Here is a 27142-nt window from a genome sequence, read left to right on the forward strand (position 1 = left end):
TTGATTGTTTTAAAATATGCAAAATATTTAAATGGCTCCATGCTGCGAAAAATTATATCTGGAAAAAACTTGAGATACATGGAAAAAACTTGGAATTGTCAGGGAAGATTTTTCCAGGATTTGAGTAGACACCCTGAAATATATTTATAGTAATTTATTAAATATAAAATAATTATTAATACGATTGATTGCGTTTCGTTTACAAACGCAAAAATACAACTTTTTGAAGTTGGTATTTTTATAGCATTATTTTAAAAACCAAAGAATCTCTTAAAATCAATTTTATTCCATATTAAAGTTTAAAAGTTTGTCTACTGAAAGCATAATTATTTACAGTTGTTGATTTACCGCTAAGTTCTGCTAACTGAAAATACAGTTGTAAAAATAGCGCATAACTGAGTTCTTATATTTAATAAAATACTACGTCTTAAGGACAGTCAATAAATGTGCAGAATTCCTGAAAATAAAATAAAAAATTCAAGGTTCAAATTTGTTCAACCATCATAAAATGTTGTTATTTTAATTTAAAAAAGGATAGAAATTTTCAAAAAAAAGAAAAGAATGGTTTTCTTTGGACAAAAATAAGAAAAAAGTGGAAATACAAAAGAGAAGGCAACCAACCAAATTCCCTTCCCTCTCTTCTTTATATATATTATTATCAGATCACAATATTAAAAAAACATTTGCATAAAATTATCACAGGCGTTTCGGCACTCATAAAGCACCTTTGATGATTTTATCTTAGTTTCGTTGCTGTTTCTACCTGCTCAAATTTTTTTGCCTTGATAATGAGTGATAATGTATGAGTGCCGAATCGTTGGTGATTATTTTATGCAAACGTTTCTTTATATTGTGATTTGATAATAATAAAAATAAAGAAGAGAAGGAAGGGGATTTTGTTGGTTGCCTTCTCTTTTGTATTTCCACTTTTTTGTGTTTGTCAACAAACGTTTTTCTTTTTTAAGGAAAAAAAATCTTTTTTCCAATTACAATAGGAGCAGTTTATGGTGCTTGTCAAAATTTGGTCGTTGGATTCTCGGTTTTATTTTCAGGAATTCTGTACACAAAGTTGATTATTGAAAGTTAAAGAGGATTTTAAATTAATTTAAATGTCTTCAATTTTAAGACAGTGTGTAGACGTAGCATTATTTGCAATTGCTAGTCTAGATTTTTCTTTTAGTTTCACAGTAAATCGTTGCTTGAAATAAATGATGTGTATTGATGTACTGTTTCAGCTGTTTCAGAAGAAGAATCCATCCAACGGCAGTCGAGTAGATGCAGTACGAAATCCTCTGACTCGAGTATTCAGGGAACTTCCTCTCCACTAGTAGATTCACTTATGAAGTCGCTTGCAAAAGATCAGCAGCCTTTGGAACCTAGAAACCAAACAACGATTGCAACTACGCAGAAAGAGACTGAACCGATTAAAGCTAATTTAACTATTGAAAACATTAATAACCAACAGACACCGATAGTACCTAATAACCAAGTGAGTGGTGCTTCCGTGCTGCCGCCCCGCACGCCGATCCCTCCAGAGTCGCTCAAGTGCAATATACTTAAGGCAAAATCCCTAGAACTTGGTAAAAATTCGAATCTAATTTCCATTTCAACTGCTGAGGATGCACCCGCCCCCGAAAAGACTCAACATTCCGAAGCAGCCACCATAGTTTCAGTGGTAAGCTTTTGATTTAATCTTGAATACATCATTTTCTGTGGAAGAGTAGTACTATTTTTATTTTATTCATTCATTCATTCAAATTCATTCATCTTTCAGCATTATAAGTGCAGGCCTCACAGACCGGTGCCTATACCCGCTATTGTACCCTATAGACAATTAAGGTCCCTAAAATACCCTATTTTTAAGATTTGGTATCTATTGTATCGCATTTGCAGTCCATAGTGGAACTTTAACCTTCCATCGGGCGCGGTGTCGTAAAATTTACGACAATTGCCTGAATACCCCTCCCCTGCATGAATCACTTATTATTATGCGCTGAGCTTCCACCTATTCCAAGATCAATCTCTTTTTGAACTCTAGGCAGACGATTTTGCAAAGAATTGTTTGTTATACGTATCTTTATGTGTAAGTATATTACGTATCCTGTACTATTTTATCTGATTTTTTCCACATTTATATCGTTCCACAGTGGGACCGAATCGCTAAATGCTGACCAAAAGTATAAAATGGGCCAAATTATGTTACTCGGGGTTTTTCAATTTCAATGATTCTAAACTCTTATTGTATTTGAACATATTTTCCAGGATTTCAGGAAATATCATAAAATTTCACGGAATTTTATAATATTTTAGTGGATTTCAAAAAATTTATTGACGAGTAGTGAGGTGTTTTGTAAGATTTTAAAGGTTTTCAAATGTTTTAGGGAATGTTTAAAGATTTCAAGGAATTTTTAATTGATTTTAAGAATTGGATGGGATTTCAAAAGGTTCAAAATATTTTAGGATAACGAATCTCCTAGAATTTCGGAAGATATGCAACGATTTTATAAAACCTCAAGGGTTTTACGATATTTTAAAAGATTTCACGGGGTTTTGTAAGGCATTCGAGGATTTCTATGATTGTAATTTTTTTTTAATGCTGTCAATTTATTTTTATAAATTTCCCAGGATTTCAGAAAATATCGCCAGATTTCATAGAATTGCACTGGATTTATTGATATTTTAGTGGATTTTAAAGAATTTATTCAACAGAAGAAAGGTATTTCGTAGTGTTTTGAAATTAGGTTTTGGAATTCACCCCAAATTCTTACCTTATAGTTATCTATATATAGTTATCTTATAGTTCGAGATATATGTTTTTCAAATTCCGTGGCATTTTCAAGAGCTTGACAAAATTGCAAGGCATTTCAAATGATATTAAAGGGTTTGAAATATTCTAGGCTAGTTTAAATTTTCAAGTTTCAAGGATATTAAGAAGTTTCAAGGGGTTTAAAAAAATACCAAAGGATATGAAATATATTTTCAAGAGCTTCAAAACATTTCAAGGGTTTTCAAGCGATTTTAAGGGATTTGAAATATTTTAGGCCAGTTTAAATTTTCAAGTTTCAAAGGTTTTAAAAAGTTGCAAGGATTTTCAAAAGGCAGCAAAGGATTTGAAATGTTGAAGAAATTTTTTATTTACATATTTCAATAATCTGAAGGGATTTCAAGTATATTATGATATTTTAGTGTATTATAAAAGATTTAAAAAAATTTGTAAGGTATTTAAAAAATTTAAAGAGATTTCAACCAATTTTAAAGAATTTGAAATATTTTATGCTAGTTTAAATTGTCAAGTTTCAAGGATTTTCAAAAAATACCAAAGGATTTGAAATGTTTAAGAAATTTTTTATTTACATATTTCAATAGTTTGAAGGGATTTCAAGGACTTTGAAGTATTTCAGTGTACTTAAATAGATTCCAACACATTTTGAAGAGATTTAAAAAATTTCAAGGAAATGACAGGGGTTTTAATAACTTTAAGTGATTTTAAGTGCCTTTATTATTTTAATGGATCTTAAAGAATTTATTCCCACGAACGCAGTGATTTCGTAGGGTTTTAAGGATTTCAATAGGTTTTCAAATATTTTTGCCATTCATTTGGAATTCGCACTGAATTCTTATTCATTTATCCTGAATTCTATTAAATCCTTTTGAATTCTTCTAAATTCACTCAATTTTACTTAGTTCCATGGATTTTTAAAAAGTTTTTGATTAGTTCATCTTGAAGCCTTGAAAACTCACCTTGAATTCTTCATATTTTTTAATTGTTTTCAAATGACTTGATTGCCTTTGAAATTTAGCTCGATTTTTTATGAATTACATCGAATTCTTCTCATTTCTCTTAAATTCCTTTAATTTCACTCAAATTTTAATGAAATAAATGTCATATTTTCGATTTTTTAAATCATTTAGCAATTCATTTGAATTCACCTTGCAAAGTTCAACTTTTTGGCAATTCTTATTTAATGGATTTCTTTTTAAATTTGAAAAGTTTTTATTTAATTAATTTCGAAGTATTTAAACCTCACCTTGAATTCTTAGGTATGTCATCAAATTCTTTTGAATTCCCTTAAATTTTTCTAAATTTATTCCAATTTACGAAAATCAATGGAATTTTTTCATTTAAAATATTTTCCCAACTAATTTAAACTCTTTTCAATTTAACTTGCATTGTTTTCAAGTCTTGTGCATTTATTCTGAATTTGTTACACTTTGAGCGTGACAAAAAGTACCCTTTGGTCCCTATATTTGATCCCATAGAGACTGTGAGGTCTGTAAGTGAAAAATGCAACATCTTATTTAATATTATTTTATTATTGTATTTTTTCGCAAAAATGAATTCCTCATTTACTGCCAGTTAATGTAATTGTTTTAAATGTCAGTTTCTTCACCGTAATTAATGTAGCTTGCTTCGATTTATCGCTTGTGGCTAGCTTATAGCTTATAATGTCGTTGCTTTCTGCTTTTTTCCATACCACAGGGCGGAGACAAATTGACTCTCAACGTGAGCGGAACCGTACCAAGTCCGTCGATTGATGATTCCGTTACAGTGACTCACTTTTCTCTCGACAGTTGGGGCAAAATAGAGCAAAAAACTACGCCTTTCAGTCCAAAAGTAGTCAACTCACAAAACCCTTTCACAAATCCTTTTATGAATAATACCACTATGGAAGTGACCGATGGTGCGGACGAAATAATTGAGGGGAAAAAGGAAGAAGTAGAAGAAGTGAAAGTAAATACGAACCCCTTCATAGACTCAAATCCATTTTTGGGATTGCTCAACCCTTTCAATGAGATTGGTTTCTCGCAATCACAAAATCCACCCAATAGCCCCACGGAGACGAAAGCAGAAACGGAAAATTCGGATGCAGAGAACGGTAATGCCAAGGTCGTTAAGACGGAAGAAATTCAAACAACGACGACCATGGTTACGCATAAGGTCAGTAAAGTTTGCCGAAAGCTTGCAATTCGTCTGTGCTATTGCAGAGTTTTTCTCTTGTATTAAACACTGATACGTGTCGTCAGTCAATGTGTATACACAATTGTTTGAATTTTACGTAAATTGTCTTTACTGTTTCATGGTTTAATGTATGTAAAGTCTTAATTCGCTCGCTCTTTTCTCACGATGTTATTGTCTGAGAAATAACTTTCAAATGTACAATTTTCGTTCCACAGGATGACAGTCCAGCAGCATCAGACATTAGTCCCTGGTTAGTTGCGGATCCATCGCAATCGCCAACAACTTCCCAAAGTCCAACCCAGCTCACGCTAATCACGAGGAAAACCGTCATCACGACCCAGTTGTAGACATTTCCACCACTTTGAAAATTCACAAGAAAGTTTTTCTGCATATAGAAATATCCTTGGTACAATGATGCTCTTTTTGCATTTAAAGGGAACTTGAGAATATGTGCACGTAGTACTTTAAAAGACTTAATTTAAGATTTTGAACTGAGATTAAAGAAAAAAAGTAAGCACGAAATACATTCCGATGGTCGTCGATGTGCTTTTCAAAAGTCATCATTGAACAGAGAGATTGCGACTTTTTATTTGATAACAATTGATGAAGATTCAATGCTAGTTAAAAAAAAAAACTTTTTGATATACAGGTAATTGCATTTAAAATAAAGACAAAAGCTGTATAAAACTGTGATCACGAGATTAGAGAGTATGATGCATACCTTACGAGGCTAGAAAACATAATTAGCATGTTTTAAACTTTTTAAAGACTACTACTGCACTTCTCAATATAAGACTTGATGTGTGTGCCTTTTAAAGTATAAACATCGACTTTACAGTTTGCCAATTTATTCAAGACTTTTTTTATTTACAAGATTCAACAGACTGTCCAAGTCATTTTGAAAAGTTTACGAGTTTCTATACTCTATTTCTTTAACGTCAACTAAAGTCTTCTGCAAAGATTTCCACGGATTTCAGGGAACTAAAATTGTTTTGTACTGAAATCTTATCGAAAATCGAAGAAAGCTGTCTGCCTTAAAATTACTATATTTATTATTTCACTTATTGTTAGGAGCATGAATGGATAGTAAATTACTGTTACGAAATATGGTACTTATTTTTAGATAAGATTACTTCACGTGTGATTTTCAGTGCTATCAAGCGTCCTATTTTTATTTCCATTGTAGCGTAAACGGCTGCCTCCTGAAATTATTCAATTGCTTGGTAACTAATAGTATACTTATTGAATACAGTCGAATAAGAAGAATTTTGTTAAAGAAGAAAAATAAATTGCAAACCTAATTTGTGATGTTCCGCCAGAAAAGGGCCCAATCTGTGAGCATGGCGTTTCATTTAGGGCCATATAGCCTAATAAGTTCAAAGCATTTTTTACTTAGGCCGAATCCTCTGGATTCAAAGACGAGTCGCCTGGGAACTTTTAAAACTGCAACTTGGAAAACCCGCGTTTCGAGAAAAAACCTCAACTCTCGATATAAGAACCCCCGGTTTATTATATTCGTAGAAATGATGGGCCCTTTACAGTTTGTTTACGTTTGGATTCCCCCGATTCAGGATCAAGGCCACTGCAAGCCGTGCCCGAAACCGTACTTATATCGGGATTTGAGTGTATAATATTACGAGATAGAGCATTGATTGAAAAAAATGCAAACGTGAAAGTGGGCCCTTTCCTTGCGGAACGGCATATTAATACTCTGCCATAATATTAAAGATACTTAGATAATGATACACTCGCAACTATAGTACGTAATGCCTCTTTATATTGTTAGCATTCCGAATGTTACAAAGACCAAAATTTTGCTAGAAGAATGCACATTGAACGGCATATACATATATAATTCCAAAGCCTAATATATGTTAAACAATGAAGTACAAGGTAAAGTGTGCTAAGAATATTATATTGGTTGCCTAGTTCTATTCAGTTATGCGAGGCGAACACGAATCATGTATATTTAAAACATACAGTTAGAACAAGAAATTATTTACCTGAGTGATTTTTATTCGCCGAAAATGCCTTAATGCTTGGTGTGTTAATTTATATAATCATATATTGCAATATTTAATTAGCATATTAATTATTTTGAGCTCTATATAAAACTTAATCGATTAAATTCACATAAAAGTCTATTTAAACTTTCAACAATCTACGATTGTCGTAAGAATTTCAGAATATGCCTTATAATTCGCCTTAATTATGTAAAACTATTTCAAAATTTAAGAGATTTATGAAGTCGTAATAGTCGATTTTAATGTAGATAATATGAACAGATAAAAAGCTACGTTGTCAATTTTATATGCAATTTCCAGCTTTGTTTACGCTTTTATATGTGAGCGAGCTCAACATTATAAAATGGATGGGTTCATTCGCTTTTTGTCTGTCTTTTAATCAATGCAGCATTTGATTTTTCTGCATTTATTTCAATTACATATCAGATATTTATAATAAGTTACTGTAAAGGAGTATATATTAGAGTGGGCCGAAAAAACTGTCTAGCAGTCGATTTCTAATGGCAAGAAATCCTTAAAGTCACCATTTTTCAAATATATTCTGAACTATATCCCTGAAGAACGTATGGAAGTACCTATTTTATAACAAATATTTACTTCCACGTAAAAAATTAAAAATAGATCATTTTTTCAATTATTGATCAATTATTAATACATTTATAATGTCAAATATGTACTTTCATAAATTCTTTAGGCATAGAGTTCTACGTATATAAAAAAAATGGGTGACTAAGAATTCCTTTTTTCCCATATTTTTCTCATAAATCCAATTTTTTTCATTTTCAGCACGCTTGAGAAGGTAAAAGATATTAATCGATTTAAAAAAATGTTACCGAGTATATTTAGCTCACCAAAAACTAATAATTTTTTGCTATTAGACATTGATCTCACAAAATTAACTTTTTTTCTACTCACCCTAGTATACATATAATAGAGACGAAAACTTATCTATACCAGTACATAATAGAACATTTTATTTTCTAATGTACTTAGTTCTGTACTTAAATACATCATCAGCATTCTTCGAAGATCTTTCTTTTTAAAGTGAAGTATTTGCTAAGGCGTGTATTGTATTGTGTTAATTTATCCCCAAAATATGTATTCCGTCCTGAAGAAAAAACTTAAATATATGTATACAATATATATACACGTACGTGTAAGTTTGCTTTTTAATAAAAAAATAATTATATCGTTTTACTGAAATGCTGTATATTCTAATTTGTAAAACATTTCAACCAAATCTATTTTTTTTCTTAAGCTGCAGCATTTTAAAACAGTATTTCAACTAAAACACGACTTTTCGCGCTTTGTTACTCCAAATTTTGGAAAATAAATGGAAATTAAATTAAATCGAAAAAGGGTGGAATTATTTTTTAAAAATTCGTTAGTTATTTTCAAGTTTGTAATTAATTAGGGGAAATTAATCCAACAAAACTTATTTATAGTCGTTCAAAGAAAGAAAAAAGTTTAAAGTATCTGTGTTTCCCGAATTGAAAAGGGACAATATATTTCACAGCAAGTTAAAAATATAATCAATTGGACTTGATCCAACGATTCTTTGAAATCTATTTCCTGGTTTCATTTTTCCATCTTTTTGCTCACGACATTTCCAGGTTTCCCTAGGAAATTTTTATTCAAATTCTGATTTAAATATTTTTTCTTAGTTTCTTAAACGATTGCGAAATATAAAAAAGGTTTGTCTCCAAGAGTAGTAGTTTTAATAAGAAACGTGTTCTTTAAGAGAATTAAAATAACAATAGTGCATGTTAAAAAAACAGTTTTTCGAACCTACATTTTTTAAAAATTTAGTTTACCTGCTAAAAATCTTATTAAAAGTGGATTGGATGATCTCAATAAATTTGTGTATGTAATTACATATTTGTTAAGCCTTGAATGAAACTGGACAACAAAAACTTACTTCATTAATCTCTTCGATATTGAATTAATACAAATTTTGAAAACAGAGTATAAAGTTTTTAGCTAGGGTGTGTTTTTATCACAAAACAAATGGGCACTGTTAATATATTGCACATCGCGTAAGAGGCAAATTTCACTTCAAAGAGCAGGCTCTCGATATTTGTTGTTCTTTGATCAATTTACGTGATTTTGTCGAAAAGAACAAATAATAAGTCTTGTTCTCTGATAAAAACCTTTTAATTCTGCGTCTAAAAAAAGTGTCTACGTGATTAATATTGATTGACTTTCCACTCCCGTTTCGATTTTGAAAACTGTGTCAAACGTACGTTTTTTTAAAGTATATGTTTCGGGTCCATTTTACATACAATTTGTGAAAAGCAAAAAAAGTTCACGAATTTCTGAATAATAAAAAAATCTAGAACCGAGCGAATTAAAGTAGATTAAATTATATTTAAAACTGAAACAAATTGATTCTAGCTCTTACAGAAGAGAACTTATAGTCTCTTTGTTGAAAATTCCTATATAGAATCCTACATAGGAACTATGCAAGAACCTGTACATGATCCTATGAGGTTCCTATGTGGGTTTTGACGTATGCCTCCTTCAAGGAAAAGTGCCAAGGATCGTATGCAGGCTCTGAACAGTTTTTTGGTCATCGTGAAATGGAACACAGGATCTTACCCAGGTCACCCACGCGCGCGATTTGCATGTGACGCGAATCTGTGGTTCAAGTTGGTCAGATGAGTGGCTAGAGATTTTATGATACCTATATTGTTTAGCCTCGGCGGCTGAGCATGTTTATGCACTCTTGGTTTATGTTTAGAAACTGTAGAGTCAGCAGATCTAAAGTTTGAATCCCCAAAGTTTGTGCAAATTTATAAATAAATATAAATTAATTCGCACAAATCAAATTTTTCCCTGCACATGTTTCTGTGCAGGAACCTTTATCATATCATGTGTCATTTTATATATACATGAAAATTATTCCTGTATAGGTTCCCGTATAAGAACCTCTAAAGCACCTGGGTAAGCTCCCTACCTCAGCCATTTGACGATGACCAGAAAATTATGCAGGAACCTGCATAAGATCCTTGTCACTTTTCCTTGAAGGAGTCATACGTCAGAACCCACATAGGAACCGCATATGATCATGAAAAGGTTCTTGCAAGGTTCCTATGTAGGATTCTATATAAGATTTTTCAACAGGGTCATAGTAGGCTGCTTTTCGTGGATTTCTTTTTACACATAAAAGAATCGAATTTTATGGTAACTTTTGTTTCAGTGCAACAACCCAATGAACTTCTCATTCACAAATGTCATGCCAAATCCCATTTATTGTATTGGTGAGCAATTACATGCCAAATTATCTGAAGAATTTCATATATTGTTTGTAATTTTTGATGAAAGTTCTGGTATCCGTTAGGTGTTGAAAAAAATAATTAAAATTAAAATTCAGGAGGTATTTAAAATTGAAAATTTTGGTCCCTTTTTTAAATTTGTATTACTTTGCCGATTTTGATGGTATTAAGGTACGCTTCTTTAATTATTCATATTAAGATATAGTTTCAAAAAATTCAAAAACTTTTTTGAATTTCCTAAAAAATCTATTTTTGATTTTCTTTAATTTTTTTACAGATAGCTGACAATGTACTCTAAAAGCCCTGTAAATATAGAGAGGATCTACCTTAGTTTTCGAGAAATAATTAAAAACGTATACCGAAGCCATGCATACGATCTGTGAAAAACAATGTAAACAATAGACGAATATATTATACTCGCATACACGAAGTTCGGAGTTCAGACTCTAGGGTACATCTCCAATACTAAGAGATGCTATTTTTATATTCACAGGGCCTTTAAGGGACATTGTAAGCTATTTATAAAAGAGTTATAAAAATTTGTGAAAAAACCAAAAAGTTTTTAAAATTTTAGTTTTAGAAAATATTTGTTTAAACTGCGTCTTATTGTAAATAGTTTAAAAAAGAGACCCTATTATCATTCAAATTACCAAAGTTATGGAAGTTAAAAAAAAACAAAATTTTCAATTTTGAATATTTTAAGTTTATTAAATGTTTCAAAAGTTATTTTAGTGTCTTCCTTTCAACGCCTAAGAAAATGGATACTAAAATTTTCGTGGAAATTACTATCTAATACATTAGAAATATTTAAAGTAACAAAAATACAGTATTTATATACATTTTCTCTAAATGATAATTTTAAACCTGACTTCCGCCGATTTTATTCTGCAAAAATATTTGCACAAACGTGAAGAAAATAGTGTAAAGTACCGATATGATATACTGGTCTGTAATAAAGTTCCATAAAAACTAGCTTGCTATATAAGAGATGATCATTTATTTTCTGTAATCTGCTTTAATTCGGTTTAATACAAAACCTTCATGTACAATATGTATATAGGGGACTAAGATATTATTCAAAAAGAAAAATATTTAACCCTTTTTTTACTGAAAAATCTCTTTAGCACGTCATAAATTCAGAAGTATGTATCCTAGAATATTCTTTTTTGACATTCTCACCAGAGAAGGTATTAGATTTGTGTAAAATTTGACCCCACCCCCAGTTTTTGTCAAATGTCCACGTTTTGAGACCCCCTGAATCCGAAAAACAGGTTTTTACGAATGTATCTGTCTGTATGTCTGTGAACACGATACCTTCTGAAAAAATTAATCTATCAGATTGCCTTTTGGTACACTCGTTTAGTGTCATTTCGGATGAAAATTCAAAAAGTGGGCACATTTTGAATATTTTTGAGACCACTTTTTTCAAAATTCAAAAATTCTCTGTGCGGCTATTCATAGCATTCAAAAAGTCGAACAATTAATCGTAATGACTTTTTTCAAAAAATCTAAAATTATCAGAGTTATAGCATTTACAAAATTCCAAGAAACACACGAAAATGAACATTTGATGCCAAATAACGCATTATATGAAAAAAAGTCAAGAGAAGCAAAATATTGTTTTTAAAATGCCCTACAAGGTTACCGTAACAACTTTTTAAATTTACTTGAAAAATAAAAAATTCCAATTTTGACAGCATACAAAGTAATGAAAAATCCAAAAATTAAATTTTTCGACCAAACTGTGCAAAGTACGGTAACAGATGAATACACAAAAATTGTGCATTTAAAAAAGATCTACAAATTTGTTATCAACCACTTTTCGCTAGGATGCGTACTTTTGGCTTTAACCCTGAAAAACGTCATTAATAGTAAAAAAATGTGCCCGCTGCGTGGGCACATTCTTATCGCAACTTTTGTCTTTTAATTTCCTTTTCGTCTCGTGTGTGGGGTTTGAAAAAATTTAACTTTTCATGTTTTGGATGCTATTTTTTTATAATTAAAACTAAAAATAGAACTATCAAAAAATTATTCATGACAAATCATTTTTACATTCTCATCAGAGAAGGTATTAGATTTTTATAAAATTTGACCCCCGTAATTTTTGTGAAAAGGTCCACATTTTGAGATCCTCTGAATCCGAAAAACAGGTTTTTAAGAATGTGTCTATCTGTATGTCCATCTGTCTGTCGTTATTTCTGCATTTATGTCTGTACGCACGATAAATTAAAAAAATAAATAAATCTATTAGATTGCCTTTTGTTACACTATTTTAGTAACCTAAGCTAAATGTCAAGTTCGTTAGTGAGACGTTTTGGATAAAAATACTAAAAGTGAGCCCATTTTGGGAATTTTTGAGTACACATTTTTTCATGATTAAAAAATTCTGTGTAAAAAATTCAAGTGCGTTAGCCAGCCATTTTGGATAAAAATTCAAAAAGTGAGCGCCTTTTGAATATTTTTGAGACCATTTTTTCAAAATTCAAGAATTCTCTGTACAGTTATTCATAGTATTTAATAAGTCGAAAAATTTATCTTATGACTTTTTTCATAAAATAAAAAATTATTAGAGTTATAGCATATACGAAATTCCAAAAAATGCATGAAAATTAACATTTTAAGCCAATTCACGAACGATATAAAAAAATGGCAAGAAAAGAAAAAGTTTGATTTCTAAATGCCCTAGAAGATTATAATACACACACACAGACACACACACACACACATATAAAAGAGAATTGACAATAACCAAATTACTGTTGTCGATACTTTGACCTTTCGTTAGAAAAAATCTATGCAGAAAGATCGAGCGCGAAGAGCGAGGTAAATACATTATTGAGCGCGAAAAGCGAGAACCAATAGAAATTTTCTGTAAAATGTACCAGAAACGTAGAATTTACAAAAATCTGATGTTTTTGACACATTTTTCAAAATCTAAAACGGAGCGGAAAGTCAATAAATATTAATCATATAGGAACATTTTTGGACGCAAAATTAAAGGGTTTTATCAAAGAAAACTTTACTTATTACTTGTTCCTTTCGAAAAAAAAACACATTAGTTGATCAAAGAACAACAAATCTCGTATTATCCCAAAAGAGGGCTTAACGATTTTTTCATATTCGGTTTAAATAGTCAAGAGGCATTCCTAAATCATAAGTTCTAGGGTGGAAATTAAGATCTGCCCTTTCCAGAGGATAAACTTGGTTTTGATGAGGCGCGATTGTTTACCTTAAGATCTAATTTGATTTTAGCGCTCAAGCGAAACCAGCGCCACACGTAGCACGGAATCAACATTACTTTTTTGCCGAATCGATATTCTCTCAGTGTCGCAAACGAAATCATAGAGTGTATCTCAGAGTTTCTGCGATGCACTGTAAAGCATAATTATTTCGCGAGTTGTTAGACGTCAAGTGATTGGCGAAAAACTGTAAAGTTTTGTTCGCTCGTTCGTGAAGCAAAAATGTCGTGGTTAACGGGAACAGTGATTTCGATTTTGCTGTGTCTGACTTTTCAACGTTCGCACGCGACTCTCCATGAACCGACACCGACGTCCATCAATGATCGAGGTGTGATTTCATTTATTTTCATGCCCCCATTTCACCTGTCCGTCCTTAATTTCACGCTGTTCCCATATTTTTCCCGACGAAACTTCCCCTTTGATCTTAGCATCGATTTTCTATTTATCAAAAAGGGGAATGTTTCTCAGTGGACCAATCGGCTCAAGTCCATGAGCACCTGCAGTGCCCGAACTGTTATGGCGATTTTACCTTCGTTTGGTGGACATTCTGTTCACACCGACAAAAAATGCATTTTTCTAACAAATGTTTAGGCAGAGAAGCATGATTTTTAAAAGTATTTTTTGGATGAATTCGAGAAATTCGGAAATGTGGGAATTATCGGAATATAGATTTCGAAGCAGGGTAATACTTTGTAACAATTATATGTAAATTAGACAAGCTTGAGAAAAGCTTATGAGATTAAATGTCTGGATTACAAAAGGTGATTCATTTTTTATTAGATACTGAGACTGAGTTTTCAGTTGTTATTTTTGAGAAAACAGGAAGTAAGTATTTACAAGTTAATAATTTAAAGTGAATCTTAATACAGATAAGCCTTATTTTAGTTATACATTCACAGTTGCAAAACTTATATATTTTAAACGTTTGGAATAATGAGCGTACCGAAATGAATGTTCACTTTTTGGGAATTGCAAAAGTGGGTTATTGATATTTGAATTGCGACGTAACACACATTGCAATTTGGAGCCGAAAAATAAACCATTGTTATTTTGGAGTAACATAAAAAATTAAAAGTAAACAGTCTAGCATTTTGAGAAAATGGCCAAATCGATAGTTGTATGTAAGATAATTGTTATTGCGTAGCAAATAAAACGTTTGAATTTTTAAACAAAATCCTCATATATTATTTGTAAAATTCTATCAAATTTGAAGGGAAATTTGTTGAATTTATAATTCCAATATCATGTTATACATATAATTAAACGCAAAAATACTTGTCGTAAAACATGTATATTGGCATATCATTGTCAATGACCTCTCCGGAAACGTATTAGTGGTCGGGCGAATATTTATTTTATCTTAACCAAATTGTACAAAAGTCGAGTCATGTGAAAAGAGATCGTAATCTATTTATTAATCCATTTTTTTAATTTGCTAAAGTTTGTATGTTTTTATATAATGATCTTGTAAGAGAATTTCGAATCATCGGAACATTTACCCTACTTATTTTTAAACCTTGAAAACATGGAAATATTGAGTTTTTCATAAGATGCTTGAATTTGAGTTATATTTGCTTACTTTTAAGAGAGTTATTTTATTGTAATGCGAATAGTAATTTGAAACCTTTAGTCTATTGTGACAGAAACTTATGAAGATATAATTTATCTTTTGCTCATTACAGAATAAATATATAGATTTCAGGGCACTATTTGTACACTGTGCAAATCATTTTACAGATTGCAATTAAAAGACTGTAATATTCTGAATAAGATTTTAAAACTTTCGAAAGATTTAAAGGATTTCAAAGACTTTAAAAAGGGTACAGTACACCGAGTTTCAAAGATTTGAAACGATTTCAAAATTTTCTAGAAGGTTTTCGAAATATGTCACACAGATAAAAAATAATTCAATGATTTCTATGAATACAAAAGACTTCACAAATATTTCAATGATTCAAAAAGACATGTACGCTGGATTAAAAAGATTTCATACAAATTTCCCAAATATTTCATTAGGTTTTTAAAGATTTGAAATAGGCTCGTTCACCAGATTTCAAAGATATCACAGACTTCGAATATTTCACAAAGATTGTAAATATTTAAATGATTTCAAATTAATACAACAGATTTCACAAATATTTGAGATTTCATAAAATTTCATAAAGATTTAAAAAGAATGGAAGGTTTCAAAGATTTCAAAAAAGGTACAGTACAACAGATTTCAAAGATTTTAAGCGATCATAAGGTTTCAAAAAATCTCAGAAGATTTCAATGATTCCACAAACAAAGATTAATAAAGATTTTACAACATTTGTAAAAGATTTCACAAAGATATTACAAAAAATTTTAAAAGATTTACAAAAATGCCATAGCAATTTCAAGATCTCACAAATATTTTAAATGCTTCAAAAGATTTCCCAAAGGCGACGTATGTTCGCAAAAAATTACGAATTTGTTTGTTAATAGTTCTGCTTTATGTAGAAACTATTGACCATTAAAAAAAAGAAATTGCTCATTATTTACATGTATAACAAACAGTTATTTCATTATTTGATGTAAAAAAAGGTGATTTGGAAAAACTTGATTTCTTGACTTGGAAAACCTGGACAAGACCTTGAGATTTATTTCTTAGAATCGCTCGATACTCCGTTGTTTCCAAATATGTCAACATAGTTTTTCTAATGTTGGAATAAGTTTTAGTATTAATTTTTTTAAAGAATTATGTTATCTGATTGCAAATAAGAAATAATGCAAAGCGTACTTTACCTTAATCCTAGGAAAATTGATTAGGTTCTGAGGGCGTGTAATCGTTTTGAAGAAATTAAAATTTTATTTGATATACCTGATAATAAAAATCAAATAAGCAGATAAACTTATCTGGATAAATGTCAGTTGGCGGATGAATGTCGTTCACTTTCTTTCAAGTTCTTATCTGATTACTTATATCGTATGTCCAATTAAAATGAAGAGCTTCTAGTTGCTAAATTTAGTATACGTACAGTAAGGCTTAGGGTCTATAAAAACTCATTTTATCAAAAAGAGCGACATTAATTAATTAAGAATCATCAAATTGAATGCATTTTTTTGTAGGATTGTCGAAAAAGTCATACAAATTCTTGATATATTTAATTAACTAGAAGCAACTTTGATTCAATAATGACACTGACTCCCAGTAGAACCACGGTAAATCACACCTATGGCTAAGTCTCGTTTAAAAAATTATAGGTCTAGTGAAACAAAGAAAAGTGGCATGCAAAATTTTTCATATACCAAAATAATGAAACATACAAAATCGTATAAACAACACTACAAATAGTGTTCGATAATTCAGTGAAATATTAAACCAATTCTAACAAGAAAAGCTCATTATATGCGGGATTTAACTTACTTCCAACATCTTAACAGCCAAAAATTATTGGATTTTAAAAAATCTAATTAAAATTTTGTTACTGTTAAAAAATCGGGAATGAAGTGCCGTGTTTGCTCATGCGTAACAAACCAGTATCATACTAATAAAGCGCAGCACCCTAACGGCGCAACTAGATAACTGCGTCATGTTGCGACACATTGCGTCATTTCACTATTAGTGTTCATACGACCCTGATGTTTACGTTTTGAGAGCATGGATTTGAAGCGAAGGTCGGAAAAAAATCGTGCTCAAATCCAAGTTCGACTGTATTTTCGATTGTCACTTAGTGACTTTTCACCGTGATCAAATTAACCAATCTATGGTTAAAAATGTCAGTTTTTTCTACTTTCAGCGAAAAAAATGGAAATTGTATATAAAATGGCGGAGTTATAAATTATTATATGCATGTACAAAAAAAAACGGGGTTTGACCATAACATTAGATTTTAGGGTTGTATTTAGTCGCTAGCATCCTAGACTAGATTGAACCTATTCATAAGAAAGTTATACAATTTATTATCAGACTCATGGGACAGCATATTTTGTAATCCAATCAACATAGAAATCTATGATTAACCAACTAAAAAAAAACTTTGAATGTGTAACTAAAGCCATAATAAGAAGTATATTAATAATTTCTAAATAATCTTAAAATTGATTATAAAGTATGAAGATTATGAAGGGCAATAATTTTATGCAATTAAAAAGTAAAGTAAATATGACGGGTAACAAAACAGGCCGTTAAATTTCAATAATGAAAGAGATTAAAATAAGGTTAAAAATTGCATGTGTCAATACAATTTTGCTGCACAGTTCTAAAATAAAAACTCGTGAAACGAAAAAGGATTTGGGGAACTTAATATACAGAAATAAAGGCGGAATTATTATGCTTTTGCTCTATAAGGAATGTTTTTTAAATTTTTAACAAAAATCAACTTTTAAACTGAGTTAAAAACGATATTCTATAAGAGTTTTTAAAGTACCTATATAATTATTAATTGTTAGTTATGTTTCTCCATTTTTTGTTTTTTTTTCTCTCAAAATTGATATTTTAGTGGTCAGGTCCCTTTTTGACAAACGTCTTCAATTCTATTCCGTAGTCGATTTTTTAAATTACTGGTTGAAAAACGTAGGTAAATCGATATATTTAAGTGCTCTTAAACGATTTTAAAGATTAAATTAGAATGTCCGTATATTTCGATAGATAATTAAATAGTAGGTAATGAATTAATCGATAACATGAATATAAATTAGTTTACCAAAGTAGTTAATTTTTTCAATACAACTTGATAAATGACTAAAGGTAATTGGAGGACTTGGAAGCCCAGAAAATGCTTTGATGAGTTATTACTTGAAGGGTTGAAACCCTACTTTATAAAACTTAAATGGCCGAAAAAGGCTAGAGAGAAGTTAAAAATGTCCAGTTTTGCATACTTTGAAAACGAGAAAAAAATGGGAAAAAAGTGAAATATTTGTCAAGCTTCCATATAGTTGAATATTCATTTGATTTAAATGGCTTCTTTATATTCGTAGTTCTCTCGAAAGTCGTCTTAATTGGATTTTTACTCCACAAACCCATTGCACGTCCTCCAGTTCCTTATTGCATTGTAAATATCTCATTAAAACTACTTTATGCAAAACTTCCTTACTTTATTAAAAAATATGAACTTATAGTTTTGATTTGCAAATGATAGAAGGTGTTAAGTGGTTCTTGAGTAGGATCCAAAGTCTGCCAAGTTTATTTTTAATTTGGCGTGAAAAGTGCCTCAACCACTTTCTCTCTTCGCGACTCATATATAAATTGTATGCACTCCACTCGTATTTAGGGCACGCAATTCACAGGTATATGAGTGACCAATTCCCCAATATTTCATTAGGCTTAATTTTGATTTCTTTCCAGGACAATACAAATAAAAAGATGGAAAAAATCTCAGTAAATTTGAGTCAGAAACGTGCGTAGAAAAACAAGGATTATTTTCTTATCGAAGGAAATAAGTCATCTTCAGTCATAAATTGAGTCATACGTATATTGTATCACGTGAGAGGATTATCGTAAAAATCAGCACCGATACATAACTTGGTGTCGTTTGCAAATATTGATTAAGTCCTACATTCTCGACATGATATACTCAAACGGCATTTCTTTTATCATCTATAATTGAAAAAAAACTTTTATGTTTTTGTTTAGCTCCTCGCTTGGATTTGGAGAGCCTTGAAAGTGGATATCACGGTTTGGTAAAAGAGAATGAGTCTCTGGTTGAAGTTACGCCACAGATTCGGGCTTTGGGAGTCAAAATATGCTCGTTTCACATCGCCAACAAGCATCACGGCGAGGCACCCTTTGAAATCCTACTGAAGGAAGAGGGCATGGCAGAACTCAGGGCTCTTCGAGTCTTGAATTGTGAGAAGAGACGGAACTACAAGTTTGATATTGCTGCTGTCGCTTGCAATGGAGCGCAATCGGAAAAGTACGCACGATTATTTCAAGTAAATTATTCCAAATATGAGAAAAAGTAGAATGTGGAAAGCGTATTAATGCGAACTTTGCATTTAAAAAATAAGATTTAATTTGACGCATTAAATGTCAGCTCGGTTCAGCTTAGTCGCATGGAGGGAAGTTTTTTAAAATTAAAGCAGCAGATCGAGGTCAAAAGTTGAATAGCGTAGATAATGAAAATATCGATCTCTTAATCCTAATACGTATGGCGCACACAAAAATGCTGATCAATGTGCTTCATTTTTAACAAAAGGTTGCTCAATATTAGATTCAATTCTAGTTTTATGAATAGAACTCGAAAAACTCGTGCAAAGCAAACAATCAGCAAAGCCTCTGTTGCTACTTTTGTGTTCAAAATTAAATTTATCCAACTGCTGTTCAGTTATTATTTGAACAAAAACTTTTATGAACATAAATTACAGCAAAACTATCTACATAATTTAAAAGTTCGCTGATTTAATTTGATACATATGAAAAAGAGAAACTCGTTCAATAAGTATATCTCGGTGAAATGAAATACAATTTAAATTTTAAAAATGTAATTAGCTTGTCTTTAATTTCAGTGCGACTGTGCACATAACAGTCGTTGATGTGAACGAGTACGCGCCCCAATTTCTGCAACCAGCGTATGTCAGTACGGTTGATGAGGGTCGGCTGTATGAAGAAGTGGTTCGCGTCGAGGCTTCGGACAGAGATTGTACGCCAAAATACGGAGATGTTTGTAAGTACGAAATCTTGACTGACGATCAACCCTTCACCATCGACAACGAGGGTGCGATAAGGAACACCGAACCTCTGGACTATGAGCGATCTCACAACTACATCCTGAGCGTAGTAGCTTATGATTGTGGAATGAAGCAATCGGCACCTGCAATGGTGACTGTCAAAGTAAACAGGGTCTGCTCTCCAGGATGGCGTGGCGTGCCTGAAAGAGTTGACTATGCAGCTGGCGTTGGATCTCAGCCTCTTCTCCCATCAGCAAGATTGGAACTTTGCGACGCTCCCTGCACTCTTCGTAGCCTCCGAACCACCCTGAGTCTCGCTACTGATCATATCGGAAAAGGTTGCGACCGTGACACTTACGGAGTTCGCAGCCAGCGAAAACTCTGCGGAGCTTCTCGAGACAGTGTTGACCTTCTGCCAACTCCTGGACCCACCACTCCGTGGACATCTACCTTGTCGAGAGACGAGGGAAGAGAAGCGGACGAGATTTTCGAATTTGATGGTGCCAACTCTGCTGCTATTGTACCCAATGATGTGTTGGAGCACTCGCTGGCTCAGAAATTTACGATTGGAGTTTGGGTAAAACACCGACCTAGGCCTAGACAGGATCCTCATGTGAAGGAACACATTCTTTGTGCTGCTGATGACCACAGTAAGTATTGATTCAAGTAGATAGTAGCCATATAGTGAAAATATATTAACGATAATTCCTTTTAATAGAAATGAATCGACACCACTACGCTCTCTTCATCCGTAACTGCCGCCTGATTCTCCTGCTGCGTCGGGACTTTTCCGAAGGCGATCCGAACATCTTCCGTCCTGCTGAGTGGCGTTGGAAGATTGCTCAGGTATGTGACGACAAGTGGCATCACTTTGCGATCCAAGTCGACTTCCCGAAAGTCACTCTCTTTGTCGACGGAGAAGAGTGGCACACGGACGAGAAGAACCCGGAAATCATCGACGACTGGCCTCTGCATCCAGCTAAAGGAATTAATACAACTTTGGTAGTTGGCGCTTGTTGGCAAGGGTCTGATAACAAAACAAAGCACAATTTCCGCGGTTACCTAGCCGGTCTCTCTGTTCTTGTTGGTAGAAACGAGAAGCCCGAGGTGCTTTCTTGCCTTCGCCACTGCCAAGAAGGCATCCACGTACCTCCCATGGACCTCCTCCAACCCGGAACTCAACTCCTCACCAACTCTGACATGACTGAGGTTAGAATAGACGGCGACAATCGTACTAACGTCGAAACTCTCCTTCGTCGTATTGGATACTCCAACACGCGTCGTTTCCCTACTCCAGGTCGTCGTAACTTCCGTCTTGATACTGTGATCAAATGCGAGGGCAGCGAAACTCGACCCCTGGCTATTCCTACCATTCAATCCTATGTAACCGTCCTTCCACCTCCTCGCCCTGGTATCACCGTTAACGGAACGGGATACGTCGCTCGAGAGTACGCCGACTTCCGTCTGGGTGTTCGCGTCTTCCCCGACGCCAAGGTCACCGCCGGTTCCGCTGCTAGATTAGACGCCTGTGCAGTTAGCGTCTACCCAAGTCTCAATCCCGATCACGAAAGTCTCGGCTTGCCAGGCGATGCTCTTCGTAGGTTCCACTCCATCGCAGCTCGTGTCGATCGTGACGGAGTCGTCCTCTCGGGAGCCGATTCTCCCAGGAATTATCAACAGCTGATCCGCCTCATCATGTACACGAATCGCAAACCCGCCTACTACCTCGATCGAGTTTTCAAACTCACTTGCTCGGAATTGAGCGGCAGATTCGCCAGCAACGAGTATATCCAAACCCTCGCTGTTATCCATCCCAAGGAGAAGACCACTCTCGTGCCCCAGTCGACTCCCAGTGAACCTCCAATTGCCAGAATTGTCGAGCCTGCACCAGGTCACGTACAGCTCTCGCGGCATCATGCTGACATTTCTGATGAGTATTCGACATCTCTCTTGCACGAGGGCAGGGTGGTTGGTTCAGGTGGAAGTCATGCTGTGACTATCGTTGCTGCAGCTTGCATTGGATTTTTGCTGCTGATGGGCGTTGTAGGCGCCGCGAGGGTCAGAGGCGCCTCCAAGCGCAGACGTACTGCTGGTGATGAACTCACAGCCGAGACCGAAATGGCCTGGGACGATTCAGGCCTTGCGATTACAGTCAATCCAATGGACAAGTTGAATGAGGGTGGTGGTCAGCAAGATCATAGAGAGGAAGACATTGATGATTCGGCTAGTTCGGATTCGGAGGAAGGTTCCTTCCGGGACGACGACCTCGACACTTCCGACTGCGAGAATGACTGTGAGCTCAATGCCGGACGACATCGAGGACGTAATGCGCCTCATGACCTTGAGTGGGATCACCGCGTCGTCTAATGACGCAGGACCTACGATCCCTTATCAGTACGGAATTAATCAGAGTACTGACATTGTTGTAGCGAGTTTTTTTAGTTTGTGGTCTCACACGATGACACTCTTAATTCTCCTTCGACATGAGTGAGGTGAGATGGTGTACGTTCAAAAATGCCTTCTGTTGTTTTACAATTTTGCATTAGATTCAGGAGACAACCGATAATGTATTCTTCTTCCGTTATGCTTCTACTGGTTGAGTGCCTCAAGATGAAAAATATCTGCTGCATCAATGCAAGAATAGTTACCTCTTGAGTTTAAATTACTTCTACTTCAAACTAAACGAGCTACTAAATTTTACTTTTCCCTTTTATGGACTAGCGCAAACTTTTAAAAGATTGAACCTCTTTGAATTTTAAACACCTACCTAAGAAGAGGACTATTTTTAAAACAACCTGGCTAGAAAAGCAAAGCGGGGAAAGAAGACTTGAAACTTGTTTTGAAGAATCGGCAACCTGAATTGCATTTGTATAATACACAACTTTCAAGAAAAAAAAAACTTGCAGACTTTTTGAAAGGATTCTGGAGGTAACTTTTTCCTGCTTTTGAAATCCTATGATGTGGATTTATTGCATGAATTGCAACTGTCCGAATCTCCTCAACAGTTCCCGACACAAAAAATAATAACGTTTCATATGAGTGGATAAAAAAGAAAATAGAGAAATTTTGCAGGAAATCCAGAGCGCATTTTCAAATTCATTCGGTCGAGTCGTACATTGTCGAGGCATTTCTGTAACCAGACATCTTTCACGATTAATCTGTAAAGTGTTTGAGAAATTGTGTTCTTAGCGGTAGGTGAAAGTGTCATATTGTATCCGTCCCCGTAGATTTGCATTTGTAGAAAGATAAGCGGTTAGTACTCTGCTTAAAGGCCGGTGAAGAATTTTTAAGAGTGCAGGACGCTTTATCTAATAGTTAACTCTTTCTACCTGCCGTACATTGTTCCAGCGCAGCGGTAGTGCAACTGGCAGTATACATACATATATACAAGCGCGAACGACTCTCGTACTCGACGGGATGTCACCTATATATTTACAATACTTAATTTATATTCTTGATCGGTATTGATTATTATTATTATTATTATTAATATTATTATATAATTACAATTAAAAAGATGTTTTTAATTATAATTACGATTACAGTAGTTGGGAAGGGAACTTTTTATACTCCCAAGTATTGCCATTATTTTTTAAACGCTCCTAATATGCAGAAAAAGAAGAAAAGATATACTATTGCTACTACTGAGAGCTAGTTGTATGTCAACTGCTGTTAGAATTTAATGTTATTGTCGATAAGAATAGGGAGACAGCCCCGATAGCAATCTATTTAATATGCGATGCAAGGAGCATCACGAGCAGCCGCACTATTTTAATTATCGAGAGACCTGTACCAATTGATCTCACGGATTTACCCTCGCAAGATGAACGCTGTATTTGTGAACACAATTTTGTACGCCTCGGGGGCGTAAGGCAATTTTTAAAGAGACTATGTTTTTACAAATTGGATGGTGTGTATTATGTCAGAATAGATCTCGGTTTAACGAAAGCCTATCGGTCTCTGATTTTATCAAATGCCCACTGACATTTTACAAAACCGGAGACTTAAGCTGAATTCAAAACTGATTGCAATACCGTTTTGGTGAAATTGAGATGCAATAAATTATGTTAATTAGTGATTTATAGAGTGATTTTTACGTGTTATTAATTTGAATGTAGCCATCGTTTTCCATTACTGATATAATACGCTGCCCATTCTATATATTGCTGAATGTTCCGTTATTGGAAGTGTGCAATTGTTTTGTTAGGTCCAAACTACTCAAGCTTCGCGCTTCTACAAACATTCGCACATTATTTGCGAAACTGAATTTGAAGTTTTAATTTTATATAAATATATACAGAAAGTATATATAGATAAAAATCTCGCTTTAGATTAACTCCACTGACTTTATTGGAAAGTCACTGACGTTTAATCATTAGGGTGAATTGAGAAAATTCTGTTTTATTCTTTTGTACAATTTTTGCGATTGGTAAAGTAATATTGACAATCTGTACTTTGTTGCTATTTTTACATACTTTTCGTTTGCAGATGCTGAAACATTTTAATATTCTAAAAAGAAATGTTTAAATATACAGTTTTAATACTGAAAAAGAATGAAAAGGGGTTTTTGTGATCCACTCTATTAATCACTTTGAAATCAATACGGACTGTACTTTAGCGATAGGCAGTATTTTGAAGCGCAATAATAAATAAGGTCTAAATTCAAGTTAAAAATTTCTTTTGCAATCTTACTTTTGAAAAAGTATCAAACTCAATTTCGGTGCTAATTTAATTTCAACTATCAGTGAATCATCAATACTGCCCAGTCCTAAAAAGTCGAATGTAATGCGTATTTAGAATCGTAACGATCAAATGTGTAGAACTAAAAATTTGTGTATGAATAATCTATATTCATAAAAAGTATATGATAATTTATTTTTCCAATGTGCATATCATATCATTTTTATAAGAGATTCGTCAGATCTGAAGGTTTTACACCAGAGCTCGAAATAGCAGTCTATAGCGTTGAGGAGACAACTTGCCATAATTGCATTTTCTTGTTTGCTTTTTCATTATTTTTCGTCCCCATGTCTCCAAAAGTCATGATTAGAGGAACTATCTTTTGAGTTTTTTTTTTCTTTAAATCTGCCGAAAATATCGCTAATTCTATCTTTAGGAATGGTTCTCAAACAACAATGAGGGACAGAATTAATTTTTTAAAGTTTGTTATCAAAAATAATTTTTTAATAAAGTTTTGCAATTGAAATCACTCTAGCTCCATAGCGTGCTGCGTCGACTAGATGTAAGAATAAGTTTATATGTATTTATAGAGGTGGTACAATCGTCGAAGAAATTCAGTCCAGAAACGTGTTTATACTCACAAAGCCTAAATTTTCTACTTTTTCTCAATAGTCGCTCTTATCCTCGGTTTCATATCGATTCAGTTTTAAGATATTTGGTGATTGTGTCTGTAATTTTCAGGTAGTTGAGAGAATTTCAAGTTTTTTTTTACAAAAGTTCTGAGCAATAATTCTATACTACGTAAAAGGAGGTACTAAAATGACGTACTAAATTGGCGTATGACATAAATCTAAAGGGAGGCACAGCTTTATTTGAGAACAAGTGACGCTTTTATAAGAATCGATTGATCGGCTGAACTCTTTGAAAGTTTTGCAGACTAAACTCACTTTTAATTCATGGTTCGGATTATGAATAATCACCTCGAGTGTCTGTAGTCAACGACGTACTTAATAAATCAGCGCGGGCGAAACTGGGAAGAAAATAGAATGAATATTAGAGTTTCTCAGAAGAATCTTCCAAGCGAAATTCTAAAAGTTAACGAAACTTGTATAATAGTATTTAAAACGTGTTTTTTAAATTGACAGCAGGGATTAATTTGTTTCAAGACTGATTTGACATCTATTTTTAGTGTTTATGTTTAAGGAGAGCCACGTTTTTTTCTGAGAGACTCTGGATCCGACAATTTTATTGTAATGTGTCGATTTGTAAGCATCGTTTTTTCGAGCGTGTAATGTGTTTTCGTGGAAAATACTCCAAGTCATATCAAATTCGAGTAAAAATTAACTATCTCTAAGGAGAGACCTTTTCACTGAGAATAATTAATTGTGTGTGTACGTGAATCACTGTTAAGATGGTGTTAGCGAACTTAAGGTACTACTTGTTTGAAATTGTGTGTATAATTAGGAAAATCTCGATTTTGCAAGATTGATGTAAAGGTTCCCAGTATCGTGGAAGAAGGAGAGCTCGTTGCACGCTTCGAAATGCAATGGGTTATTAATGCTTGTCTCAGAACTGAAAAAGAGAAAATTACATACACACACACGCATACGCATACACAACTGACACGCGCGATTGCAGAAGTAGACACGAATGCACACCGCAAGTGACACTTAAGTATGATGATAAACGCATGAATACTGATATTATATATAAAAAAGTATATATACATTGACATGTATATATATATTAACGTTACAACATAACCTAATCACCTATTACCGATTATGGGCTAGCTAGGCTGTACTGAAATATTATTATGAGCTGACTAAAATTCCCTCCCATTATTACATACCAATGGATTGTGTGTTAACTAATAAGAATTAAATATAAAGATAAAAGAATACAATATTTAAGGAATTAATTATCATGGGTAAAGAAAGATGTACCGCTGTATTGCTAACACGTTTTGAGTATATATTACTGTAACATCGTATCGAACTAAGCAGGCAGAGTTTGTAAAACCTAATTTACCTAACGCGACACCCTGAGATTATTCTCAGTGGCGTCGTCCGTGGCGCACAGAAATGTCAAATTACCTTTGTAATGAAAGAAAAAACCCAAGATTGTTCGACAACAGTGCATTAGCAATAGGAGCAATAGTACTACGTGACACATGCATGCGCAATGCGCATATACACACTGCACATGCTAGGAAAAATGAAGTAACTACCCGAACGACATACATATTATAAATAATATTAAGACGTCAAGTGTATTTGTTTAATAAAGGTGTACATTCGAAATTATGCGTTGATCATTATTTACCAACTTTCA

At 33.3% G+C, this 27142-nt stretch overlaps 2 protein-coding genes and 1 long non-coding RNA gene across 3 annotated transcripts in view; 2 read left to right on the plus strand and 1 right to left on the minus strand.

The window, feature by feature from the left end:
• LOC117168483 (band 4.1-like protein 4B) overlaps positions 1 to 7358 on the plus strand; it is a 12411-nt gene extending 5053 nt beyond the window's left edge. The window contains exons 4-6 of the mRNA XM_033354175.1: positions 1236 to 1675; positions 4481 to 4939; positions 5176 to 7358. Of these exons, the coding sequence (XP_033210066.1) occupies positions 1236 to 1675; positions 4481 to 4939; positions 5176 to 5307 (1031 nt within the window). The 3' untranslated portion in view covers positions 5308 to 7358. The remainder of the gene's footprint in view (positions 1 to 1235; positions 1676 to 4480; positions 4940 to 5175) is intronic.
• Positions 951 to 16984, minus strand: LOC117168486. Its single transcript, XR_004466494.1, has 3 exons — positions 16887 to 16984; positions 1479 to 1710; positions 951 to 1376 (listed from the first exon to the last, which is right to left on the minus strand). It is a non-coding gene; the product is annotated as an uncharacterized LOC117168486 (long non-coding RNA).
• On the plus strand, positions 13600 to 27111 carry LOC117168482 (calsyntenin-1). The gene is made up of 4 exons (XM_033354174.1): positions 13600 to 13826; positions 19095 to 19374; positions 19967 to 20778; positions 20847 to 27111. Exons 1-4 carry the CDS (start codon positions 13721 to 13723, stop codon positions 22493 to 22495), a joined length of 2847 nt encoding a protein of 948 aa, XP_033210065.1. The 5' UTR covers positions 13600 to 13720; the 3' UTR covers positions 22496 to 27111.
• The last annotated feature ends 31 nt before the right edge of the window (positions 27112 to 27142 follow it).

This window comes from Belonocnema kinseyi, chromosome 2, assembly GCF_010883055.1.
Source record: "Belonocnema kinseyi isolate 2016_QV_RU_SX_M_011 chromosome 2, B_treatae_v1, whole genome shotgun sequence".
NCBI lineage: Eukaryota > Metazoa > Arthropoda > Insecta > Hymenoptera > Cynipidae > Belonocnema > Belonocnema kinseyi.